The sequence below is a fragment of the Elgaria multicarinata genome, chromosome 9, assembly GCF_023053635.1.
Source record: "Elgaria multicarinata webbii isolate HBS135686 ecotype San Diego chromosome 9, rElgMul1.1.pri, whole genome shotgun sequence".
Taxonomy (NCBI): domain Eukaryota; kingdom Metazoa; phylum Chordata; class Lepidosauria; order Squamata; family Anguidae; genus Elgaria; species Elgaria multicarinata.
Genome location: NC_086179.1, coordinates 98,507,143 through 98,519,897, shown reverse-complemented (window position 1 = coordinate 98,519,897; position 12,755 = coordinate 98,507,143). Strand labels below are relative to the sequence as shown.

The 12,755-nt window shown below is 44.8% G+C and overlaps 1 protein-coding gene across 1 annotated transcript in view; it reads right to left on the bottom strand.

Annotated features, from left to right (window-relative positions):
* ANO2 (anoctamin 2) overlaps positions 1-12,755 on the bottom strand; it is a 205,830-nt gene that overhangs the window by 129,287 nt on the left and 63,788 nt on the right. Inside the window, exons 9-10 of the mRNA XM_063135031.1 lie at positions 6,302-6,436; positions 4,170-4,330 (exon numbers count right to left, since the gene is read on the bottom strand). Coding sequence (XP_062991101.1) covers positions 4,170-4,330; positions 6,302-6,436 — 296 coding nt within the window. The remainder of the gene's footprint in view (positions 1-4,169; positions 4,331-6,301; positions 6,437-12,755) is intronic.

The window sequence follows — 12,755 nt, the reverse complement described above, 5'->3', positions numbered from 1 at the left end:
GAGCAGCAGCAGAGGAAAGAAGACACCAGTCCCGCTACCTTTGGTTAACAACCAGATTAACAGCAGCAAGTTGTGGTGCTTTATCTCTTTTTATTTTATTTTACTGTTTGTATTTTTAAATATGTGCCTGGGGAGTTCAGGGGGGCAAGGGGGTGCTCACATAGCTGTGGTCACGGGTAAGGGGAGGTATGGCGATGGGGGAATAACAGACCAGATGAGGAGAAGAGGGGCTAGATTTCTTACAGCTATCCCCTCTTCTGGTTTTTCCCCCAACCAAATGGTTCCTGGCAGCCTTACCAGCTTGCCCTCGGGTTTGGTTGTGCTTCTGCTGAACGCCAGGTCAGTGCAAAATAAAACCTCCCTCATCCATGATTTGATTTTGGATGAGGGGGCTGACCTGGAATGTATCACGGAGACCTGGGTGGGTGAACTGGGAGGGGTTACTCTCACCCAGCTTTGCCCTCCTGGGTATTGGGTGCAGCACCAGCACCAACTTGAGGGCCGGGGAGGGGGGGTTGCCATAGTCTATAGAAATACAATCTCCCTCTCTAGGCTTCCTGTTCAGTCGAGTACTGGTCTGGAGTGTTTGTACTGTGTGTTGGGTACTCGAGACAGATTAGGGATTCTGTTGGTGTACCGTCCACCCCGCTGCCCAACAGTCTCCCTGCCTGAGCTGACGGAGGTTGTCTCAGATTTGGTGTTGAGGACCCCCAGGATGATGGTTCTGGGGGATCTCAACTTCCAACTGAGGCTTCTGTATCTGGGGTGGCTCAGGACTTCATGGCCGCCATGACAACCATGGGGCTATCTCAACATGTCATCGGCCCAACACATGCAAAGGGACACACACTTGACTTGATTTTCTCGACTGGGCAGAAGGATGTTGGTCTGAAAGTGGGGGAATTAACATCTACCCCCTTGTCATGGTCAGATCACTTCCTATTGAGGTTTAGACTTTCGGCGGCCTTTCCCCTCTGCAAGGGTGGGGGGCCTATTAAAATGGTCCGCCCTCGGAGGCTAATGGACTCCGATGGATTCCAGAGGGCTCTGGGGGATTTTCCTGCTGGTATGGCTGGTGCTCCTGTCGAAGCCCAGGTCGCTCTGTGGAATGCAGAGATGACTTGGGCGGTTGACACGATCGCGCCCAAGCGTCCTCTCCCTCTGAGCAGAGCCCGGTCAGCTCCTTGGTATACACCTGAGCTGAGGGCAATGAAGCAAGAGGGGAGACAGCTAGAACGCAGGTGGAGGAAAACTCGTGCTTAGTCTGATCGAACACGGGCTAGAGCTCACTATCGAGCCTACTCTGTGGCGGTGAGGGTGGCAAAGAGGCAGTTCTTTTCCACCAGCATTGCATCTTCTCAGTGTCGTCCGGCGGAGCTTTTCCGGGTGGTTCGCAGCCTGTTACACTCTGGGCCAGGGCGAGAGATGGTGGAACCCTCGGTAGCACGCTGTGACGAGTTTGCACGGCACTTTGAAGATAAAGTCGCTCAGATTCGTCATGAATTGGACACCACACTTAATGCAGCTCCACTAGTAGAGGCGTTCAGAGCGCCGTCCGGTTCAGTTTTATTGGATGAGTTTCAGTTAGTGAGGCCCGAGGATGTGGACAAGGTGCTTGGCCAAGTCCGGTTGACCACCTGTGTGCTTGACCCTTGACCCTCTTGGCTCATTACATCAAATAAGGAGGGGATCGCCGGCTGGGTCCAGGAGGTTGTAAATGCCTCCTTGAGAGAGGGAGTGGTGCCGGCCTCTTTAAAAGAGGCAGTAATTAGACCACTCCTGAAGAAGCCTAATCTGGACCCGGAGGACGTTAACAACTACAGGCCGGTGGCTAATATCCCTTTCCTGGGCAAGGTGCTTGAGCGGGTGCTTGCAGGACAACTCCAGGCACTCTTGGATGAAACGGATTATCTAGATCCATTTCAATCGGGTTTCAGGCCTGGTTTTGGAACGGAAACTGCCTTGGTCGCCCTGTGGGATGACCTCTGCCGGGAGAGAGACAGGGGGAGTGCGACCCTGTTGGTTCTCCTAGACCTCTCAGCAGCCTTCGATACCATCGACCATGGTATCCTTCTGGATAGGTTGTCTGAGCTGGGAGTTGGAGGTACTGCATTGCAGTGGTTCCGCTCCTACTTGGATGGCCGATTCCAGAAGGTGGTGCTGGGGGATTATTGCTCAGTGCTGTGGCTCCTAAGCTATGGGGTTCCACAGGGCTCTATCTTATCCCCTATGCTGTTCAACATATACATGAAGCCGCTGGGGGAGGTTATCCGGAGATGTGGACTGAGGTGTCATCAATATGCGGATGATACCCAGCTCTACCTTTCCTTTTCATCAAACCCAGGTGAGGCAGTGGCTGTTCTGAACCAGTGCCTGGGCACGGTAATGGACTGGATGAGGGCTAATAAACTGAAACTCAATCCAGACAAGACGGAGATACTGTTAGCGGGTGGTTCTTCTGTCCGGCGAGGTGATGTTTGCCCTGTCCTGGACGGGGTTGCACTCCCCCTAAAGGATCGGGTCCATAGTTTGGGGGTGCTCTTGGATCCAGAACTGTCCAGAACTCACTTGAGGCACAGGTGAACTCAGTGGCAAAGAGCACCTTTTATCAGCTTAGGTTAATATACCAGCTGCGCCCTTATCTGGACAGAGATAGCCTAGCTACAGTTATCCATGCTCTGATAACCTCTCGTTTGGATTACTGCAATGCGTTATACGTGGGGCTGCCTTTGAAAATGGTCCGGAAACTTCAACTGGTACAAAACAGGGCAGCACGCTTACTAACAGGGACTGGCCAATGAGACCACATTACGCCAGTCCTTTTCCAGCTTCATTGGCTGCCAGTCCAGGTCCGGGCCCAATTCAAAGTGCTGGTATTAACATTTAAAGCCCTAAACGGCTTGGGGCCAGGTTATCTGAAGGAACGCCTCCTCCCATATGTACCTGCCCGGACCCTAAGGTCATCCTCAGGGGTCCTTCTCCGTGAGCCCCTGCCAAAGGAAGTGAGGCAGGTGGCTACCAGGAGGAGGGCCTTCTCTGCTGTGGCACCTGGGCTGTGGAATGAGCTCCCTAAGGAGGTTCGCTTGGCACCTACATTATATGCTTTTAGACGCCATGTGAAGACCTTTTTATTCTCCCAACATTTTAACAATCTATAAATACATTTTAACATGGTGTTTTAAATTTGTAATTTTGCATTGCTGCTGTTTTTATCTGGTTGAACTTTTTTATTGTATTTTATACTATGGTTTTTATACTGTTGTTTTATATTATGAATGGTTTTAATTTTTGTGAACCGCCCAGAGAGCTCCAGCTATTGGGCAGTATAGAAATGTAATAAATAAATAAATAAATATTATCCCAGTGTAGGTATCTTTTTGAGTTTATTGAAGAAAGAGTGAAATAACAAGTCAATAAAGAAGACCAACTACACACTGTCAGACCAACCCCACCACTCGTTCCTTGCTGCAGTAACTAATAAGAATCAAAATATTTGCAACAAATAAATAGAAACAAACTGCTTAACTCAATTTAAATTTTCCCTCACTGATTCTATAAATAATAGTTTAAGGACACAATCCTATATGGATAGTGAGTAGCCTCCAATCTTTGCCTCAGTACTCCAGCTGCCCTGAGTTTTGCTAGATGGGTGATTTTGCCCATCTAGCAGCAGCAGCTCAGAGGGAGAGGGGTGGCCATAGGATAGGTTGTAGCACAGCTGCCCCAGTCTCCTCGACTGCCCACCCCCAGGAACATCCCCCTTTTCCCATATCTGCCCTCTGTTTTCCCAACACAGGCAACTGGTGCAGTTCTCTCCACGCTGGCTGTAAGGGGGAGAGGGGGAGATTCCTGGCTTCAAGTTCAGAGCCCTGTTCTGACCTCATAGCCAGGGAACTGAACTATCCAGATGCTGTCTAGGGGGCATAGGATTGCTCCCTCTAGCTTTTATTTCTTACATATGTGTCTGTTTATAAGTTTAATGAGACTTACTCGCAGGAAAATAAGAGCTGCCACTTTTCCGTACCAATAACAAGTTACAACCATAGCAGTACTGCTTTTGTGGTGTGCCATAACTTTTCAGTGCACTCATTCATTGAGTTCTGTTCTCAGCATTAGTCTATCATTTACAGTTTTTCCTGAAGTATACAAACCTTCAAAGCAAAACTTACCCCACAGTGCCATGAAGATGGAGAAGAAGACTGTGGCAGGGTTATCAAATAAATGGCTGGCACGTGCAGTACCACAAGCAGTACTAAGATTCCAGTAGTCACATGTCTTGTCACAGAGAGGACACATGGTGAAAGCATTATGTTGATCACACATCTCCTTGCTATGGAGAGCAAAATTCAACAATGAGGGGAAATGTTATTTGCAAGGGTTGGTGCTTCTTCAATTACTTTCTGCTACTGAAAATTCACACACTTGCTTTCAGTGAGTGCAGAAGAACAGAAGTTAAATAACTGCAACATGAGTTGCCACAATAGCAGTCGAAAAAGAACTGAGGGGTGGTGGGGGAGGGTACCTCTTCAATAAGGCCTTTCCCACAGCAGGCAACACTCTCACCACCCCCAACCCCATAATGCTGCTACTAGGACCTTTAGGCTCAGGTGCAACCCTTTTCACTTTTGTGCTCAAGCTGTGATGACACACTGGCTCTATTCCCTAGACAGGGAGCTATCCCATTAACCGCTTATCTAGTTGTTGTTTTTCCCTTTCTGTTTAAAATATCCCAGAGTGATTCCATATCGATAAGCAAATAACTTCTGGGCTATTGATACTCCTTTGACAAGTCCAAGAAACCTGCCAGTTATAGCCATAAGACAGAGGTGTCAGCCTCTGACCCACCGGCTGTAGGCACCTCCTTATGGCTTGGCGGAGTCCCACTCACTTTCCCTGCAGCCCCACTGACCCAGCTCGCTTTGGCCTCCCTCTCCCTCAGGGACCCCAAAGCACCCAAGATTGTTGCTTATGTGCTGCTAATGGTGGAAGGGAAGCAGCCATTGTGATTGGGGTTGCTGGGGCAGAGAGGAGGCTTTAGTACGTCTCCTTCTTTCTGTCCTAGCAAGCTGGAAGCAAAAAGAGAAGAGGTTTAGCCTTCTCCTCCCCCAGGAATGGCATCTAACCTGCGTTTTGGGGGTGGGGGGGTGCATGTGTATGCATACACTCACAGACACAGCCCACAATCCACCAGAATTGTCCCCTTAAGGCAACCCAAGTCACAGAAAAGCCATAATACTAGAAAGGACACCTACACCTAGTATTTGCATACTATACCCAAGTTCTCAAACATGGAGTTGTTGAAGTATAGTAATGATAAAAGCAGTGTTCTCTTTTAAATCTAACACTAGCATTGATTCTTAACAAAAATAATGATAAGTTTTCCAAATTTAAAAGGGCAGCAGAGGGTGCTATAGATACAGTTTTCTCATATATTCTACTACTTAGCTATTAGAAGAAAGTATTTTCTTAAGACACGAAGATTAAATGTTTGTTTTAGAAGTAGGGCTTTTTCTTAAAAAAAGCAAAAATGGTGCACTTAGTGGATCTCCAAAGATATAGTTTCAAATTTTATAATGTAGGGTAAAGAGGCAACGTTGAAGTCATATCCATACTGTAACTGGAAAGCTTCACAGTTCCTAATACATTTGTTTATGTGTTTAACAAAGAGTGCACTACTTAACCACGTATCATATGATGATGATGATGACATAAATTCTGCCTTCTGGCTTGCAGTCTAAAGGCCAAAGTAGGCATAGAGCTCATTGCTGTATGCTTTTTATCTGATCTTTTAAGCTGCCTGTTCCACCTGCACTAGCCTTTTGCTCCAGACAACGGCCTCCATGGCTGCATTGTGTAGAAGAAAAGGGAAAAGGCAATGTTGGAGATCAGCTACACACAACTGAACATCATGTTTCCTTTGGCGCTCAGAGCCCAGGCATATTAAGACATGGGATTCAGATGGTGACATGGGTAGAGGTCAGAGATCCATTTGATAATGCCAGAACTGAGAGATAAATTTTAATGGGCATTTAAACATTTAAGATAAAGCATTCTAATGGTAGGAAGCAGCAAGGAAGAAAACACACAGTCAAGGAATGGTGGAAGTATCTTTGGGTTCTTGGGGGACAAGGATGACAGAGGAGCAAAAATCTCCCTCTCATTCTCTTTTCTTGGGTGTTCCCTGAGTTAAGCCCACATTCTGTAATGTTTCCAGCTCTATAAACAGGTGCATTTTGGCATACACAAAGTCATTGCCAAGTAGCACAGCACATTGGCCTATATTGTATACATACAACCTTACCTAGGAATGTCACTTTCAATGGTTAGACATCCATACAGGAACACTATGATTCCAACTACAGAAGATGGAATAAGAAACTCTGTGTATAAGCCCAACCAGGCAAAATACATTCCAATTTTTTCTCCAAAATATTTTCTAAAGAAAGAAAACATAAAATAAAGTTTGAAAGATTAGTCATAGTTATTCTATAGAATACTTCCCCTAAGGAATAGAAAAGTATTTCACAAATAACCCCACCTCCCCATCATCTAAGCTGTCCTGCAAGTGAGCTGCACAAAGCTTAATCTAACGAATATCTTGACTATCTGCTGTAGAAACCTTCCCAACACACCCCTATTCTGCTCCAAGACCAATTCCAAGAAACACCTTACTAATTCCTTCTCACAGTTAAACTCAACACTTCCAATCCCACCTACCACAAACTATCAAAGTGGTAGGATATACATGCAGAGATACAAATTCAGAAATACATGTTATGTGTAGATCTACAGTTCCTTCCTCTGCAGAGTTTATGCTTTTTCTAGCACAAAGCAATCTGAAAGAATGTCCAGTGCTGGGAGGCTGCTTAACTCTTCCCCTGTGGTCAGATGCTTTTTCAGCCATGGGGAGAAAGATGTGATGATGGCTTTCACTGATGGCTGAATAAACAGCTTGGAAATTACAATTTTGAGTTCAAAAAGGATCGGGGGAGATGATTAAGCATCCTGTCTTCGTGTGTCCTTCGTCCACTCAGATTCTGCTTGAGGGTTAAAAGAAATTCTGGAGGAAATAATCACAGAGCTCTGCAAAATATGCACTTTTGCCGTAAAATCACCCTTTGAAAGTTCATCTAAAAGGTTTGTTGTAGTGAGCAGATGCAGCCACACACCAGGTACATGAAACACACAGTAGATGCCTAGTTTTCATGCATGTAGAAGCCACCAGGGAATTGCAGCTTTAAAAAGACTTGGATTAGGGATGAACAAAACTGTCAATTTTGCGTCTTCTCAGTTTCTCATTTTTCCTATCCTCAATTCCTTCCATCCCATTTCTATATCAGTTAGTGACTTTTTTTATCATCTACATAAAAAATTGTGTGTACATTTTTGTACATAATGTTACCTAGTATACAAATTTTTGCAAGCGGTTTTCCAATATTATTCATTCATTCATTCATTCATTACATTTATATCTGGCCTTTTTTCCTCCAAGGAACCCACTCAGGGCAATTTATTAAAGCCATAAACTTAAACCTGTATTTCCCATTTTCAATTTAGAATCCAAATTTATTTTCTACTTTAATATCCTCATCAAAGGCCTTTCTTTGGTTCTTACAGTTCTTAAAAGTTCATTTCTATTCATTTTCAAAAGTTATAGAAACAATTTACAGCCTTACTTTCACTCAGAAACAAGATCAATGATCTTTGAAAAGTGAGTTTTCATTGTGTTTTTCACTGAATTTTTCTTTGTGATTCAGGGACAACCTGATTGCTCAAACTGCCCAAGAGATTACATGGATAGAAAAATTCTGCTGGGTGCAAAGAAAGAAGTGTGTAGTCTGAGAGGTACATGCCCATTGGCGTGCAGACAACAGGTTCAACAGGTTCAACTGAACCCCCTAATCCGCTGCTAAGCCCCGCCCACTCTTCAAACGTGTTTGGGCAAGCCTCTCTTCCAGGGCCATCAACTGAGGAGGAACAAGGTAACCCCGGGGAAACTTCCCGTTGCAGTGTGTGTGGGGGGAAACGCGGGCCAAAGGCGGCTGCGCAGTGCTCGACTGCGGGGAAACTGAGCTGTGGCTGCCCCTGCCTTCTTTCTCCTGCTCCTCCTGCTCGCTCCTTCTCGTGTGCGCAAGTGTAGCGCCTCCTTTCCTGCTGCTGAGGGAGGAGGAAGGGGGCTCTGGGCAAGCATGCTCTACCTGGCTGCCGGGCAGGTGCAAACAGCACTGCCTGCCCGCGCGTCTCTCTGTGTGTCTAGCCCTACTCAGAAGCAAGCAGGACAAGACTCCTGAATGAATTACTCTGCAACACTTTTGAAGAGCATCCCAAATTCAAGTCTCTGCATGTCTACTCACAAGTAAGCAATCCTCTGGTCTGTAAAATGCACATCTTAATTCTGTGCAGCATCTCTCTTGCCTGCAAAAGGCACTGCTCAAAATCTTTGCAACTATCCCATTCTTTGCAGGATATTTAAAGGTTAAATGCTTTTAAATATCCTCTTATCCCCAATTAGTGATCAGAGTTAACAGCAAAAGAAGCTTGCTTGCACAGGGATGGAAACCCCCAGGGGCTGCATCCAGCCTGTGGGCTGGAGGTTCTCCATTCATTTTCTATGGGGACAGGCCCTGCCATTGTCTAATCCAGTGTGGCATAGTGGTTTGAGTGTTGGACTGGGGCTTGCCAGATCCAGGTTCTAGTCCCCACTTGGCCATTGAAACCCACTGGGTGACTTTGGGCCAGTCACAGTCTCTCAGCCTAACCCACCTAGTTGCAGGAAAATAAGCTCAGGGCTCCCACTGATTCGGCATTATGGTGAGTTGTATAATTATTTCATTATATAGTACAATGTAATAATAATAGAAATAAAGTGCACAATAAATGTAATGTGCATGAATCATCCCAAAACCATCCCCTCAACCAACCAACCACCCCGATCCGTGGAAAAATTGTCTTCCATGAAACTCGTCCCTGGTACCAAAAAGTTTGGGGACTATCAGGTCTGTAAATTCCCCCCTCAACAATTTAAAAATCCAAATCCCTGACTTGATTTCCCCCCTTCCACTCCTTGCATCTGAGTTCTGGACTTCATTACATTTATTTTCTCCATAGAAATAAAATAGAAGAAACTAAAAATAAATAAATAAATAAATAAATTCATACCCCTTTCATAAAATAGCAAGGATAGTTCAGCACACTGAAGCAGTGATACAAATCACAGAACTGCTTTAAATTTTCCTAAGGTTTTCCAACAAAGTCACTGATTATTTTTTTTTGGATTTAACTATTAGCTCTTGTGCCAATAGGCATGGTGGGGTGTGGGATGGAGAAGGGGTTTTCACTTCTGTAATTGTTAGTTATTTCATATCATCCACCTGCAGTTTCTCTAGACTGAAAGCCCAAAGTAAAATTGTTAAAAATCACAAAGACATTTCCGTTAAGGTATTTCCATTGGAGTTCTACTGATGGTAAATTTGACCAGCAAAATATCTCAACCTATGCCAATATGAGCGAGATTTCCCAAAACCTTTGCTGGGTGGGATCAGGAATTTTGAGTCATGAAGGAAATTCTTTCCCAACATAGATATAGATAGTTGTTTTTAGTCATCCTCTGTGGTATGTGGTTTGGCTCACTTGCTTGAGTAGTGCAAAGGAAGAAGTGGAACTCTAGTTGGTGCTAGAAAACAGTAATTCATTTTTAAATAATGCATTTTGACCCATAGACCTTCATCTCCAATTTGTTTGATATAATTGGGATGTTGTATATTTTGAAACAATTGCTGAAAACTGTTCATCCTTCTTAAAAAAATCATTTTTAAAAATTAACAGGGTTACCATTACTATTTATCATCATCTCTCTTTTCTTATGAGTGGTGGTCTTTCTCGATGAACATGATGGGCTTTACCAACTCATGCTGTCTTTTACTGATTCAGAAATTTCCTGACTATTGAATATGTTTTAAGTGTGACAGCTTTCCTGATATTGGTGTGGATGTATTTTAAGAACATAAGAAGAGCCATGCTGGATCAGACCAAGGGTCCATCTAGTCCAGCACTCTGTTCACACAGTGGCCAACCAGCCATCGGTCAGGGATGAACAAGCAGGACATGGTGCAACAGCACCCTCCCGCCCATGTTCCCCAGCAACTGGTGCACGCAGGCTTATTGCCTCAAATACTGGAGATAGCACACAACCATCAGGGCTAGTAGCCATTGATAGCCTTTGCCTCCAGGAACTTATCCAACCCTCTTTAAAGCCATCCAGATTGGTGGTCATCACCACATCCTGTGGTAGAGAGTTCCATAACTTAACTATGTGCTGTGTGAAGAAGACCTTCCTTCATGCAACCAATTAGTAGGCCTAATTTCTGAATATTTTCTGTAAAAGAATTAAAAAAATATGATGTGTTGCTGGTGACTAATGGAATACATGTAACTTTCCCCTATTGCCATACTTCTTTAACTTCCATAGCCAGTGGTGTTAACTTCAGATACAATGAATGTCTCCCATTCTTTATTTCAGTGATTTTAATATTAAGATGTTATGTAGAACAGGTTTGTCTTAATTATGTGCTGTGAAACCCTTTTTAAAAAATCCCTGGCCGAACCACCTAATGAAATGTGCTGCGCATGCCTATGTACATGCCAGGATTCTTCAAATGTTACAGAGATATTGTTTGTAGTTGCATAGAATCTATAAATTGTGCCACAGATTACTTGCAAGAAATTTCCCAGTTTATGTACTGCAGTCACTTTGGTAGCAAATTCCCTTTGTCTAGCCCTGCTTATAATGATTTGTCAACTTTATACATTTGTTGGCATTTCTTCTAAAATGAGCTACTTTGAGGAGAGCAAAGATTGCAACTGTTCAGTGAGCAGTAGGTTTCGAAAAACAGAAAACTGAAACCATCAGAAATCTTTAAATATTTAGGAGTGAAAAATAAGAATCAGATTATATATTATTAAACATTTCATTATAATAGTTATTGTTGTTATCTTGTCAACAAACCATTTCACTCTACAAGATCAAAAAGAAAAGGTACATAAGAAACACTTAAAATCTACATTAGACAAAAGGATGGACAATCAGCATGAATAGAAAACCATGGAGAGAGAGAGAAAGGAAACATAAAGGCTGTTTCTACACCAGCCTGAAAATGCAGACCCGCATCTTCCATCTACCCCCCTCCTCTGGCTTTTCGCCGGAGGCATGTCCCCACTCACTGTCGAACCCTGATTGGGTCACCATCGGCATCAACAGGGGGAGGGGCCAGTGCAGCAAGCAGTGCAGTTAAAGAAAAGAAAGAAACAAAACAAAGTGGAGCCACGCGCGGTCGGCTGGGACATGTGGGAGGGGATGGCCAAACCATAAAAACCATAAAAAAATATATGAATGGACGGGGCCTGCTGTGCTGGGACAGTGGGGAAGCGGTTCCTCCCTCCTCTCCTGTCACAACCCCCTCCCTCTCTCCTTCAGCCGCTGGGCCTCCTCCTCTTCCTCCTCCTCCTCCTCCTCCAGGGAGAACCAAGATCAGCTGATCCTCCCTGGAGAGAAAGGTCAGGGGGGCAAGGAGGGATGTGCTGAGCCGCAGCGGCGCCCATCTGGTGGTGTAGCAGAGCCGCTCCTCCCTTCCCTCATGTCACAACCCCCCCCCCGTGTTCTCTTCGTCGCATGGGGACAATGTGAAGGTGTGGAAACGCAGGGATTTGAGGGCTCCCCAGTACCAGCATGGCGGCATCAATATGGGGGTTGGGTTTTTTTTAAAAAAAAGAGAAAAGGTAATTGGGCTGTTGGTAAGAGTAGGAAAATAAGCAAATAAGTTAAAAGGTGGCACTCACTAATGTTCAATTTATTTATAAATTAGAGTTTAAAAAAATAAACATTTTTTAATTATTTCTTAGAGACCGAAAAGAGCGAGCGAGCAAATGGGCAGTTAGAGAGCAAAAAGAGAAGGGGCATACATGGCCAGTAAATGAAAATATATTTAAGAGACTAACAGCCCAATCTTATTGGTTTACTCAACAGTTCCACTGAGCTCAATGCAGAATAAGCAACATGTTCAACCCCCAGATCCTTTCAGAAGTGGACATTTTAGAAAAGGGTACAAGGCTCACTATATTAAAGGCATAATCCACAAGAAATTATCCTTTGGAATAAGTGGGAGCTGCAGTCTCAGGCGGATCATCCATCCTCTATCGTGGGAACTCCCAAGGGGATTATCCCCAACGCCCCAAAGTTATATTGTTGAAATCACAGCTGTTGTGTTGCCAAATGCATCTCTGACATGGATACATTCTTAAGACGTCTGAAGATAAGATTCTTTCATCCTAATGGCTTCTGTTTAGAGGAATTGCCAGGATATAAATGCTTTAAGGCTGCAGTCCTACTGGGAGGCCCATCAGCCTCAGAACTCCGAGGCTGCTGAGCATCCTGTGCAAAGCGGGAGGAAGGCAGGAAGGATCTTTGCCTCCGTGCTCCTCCCACTCCGCGTTTTTGCCAAATGGGGTTTTCGCCCATCTAGGTGAGGCTCCGTGGAGTGGGCAGAAGGAGTGTGGGGTGGCCAAAAGGTTCTTTGTGAGCCAGCCTCCCCAGATCTCCTTCCCTCCCACCCACTTTCCCTCCTCTCCAGTGGCATTTTTGCAGTTCTCTCCATGCAGGCTGCAACTAGGAGGATTCCTGGGTCCAAGGCAGAGCACTGTTTCTGACTTCCGATCCAGGGATCCAAAAAATCTTATGTCCCCACCCTCCTAATTAATTT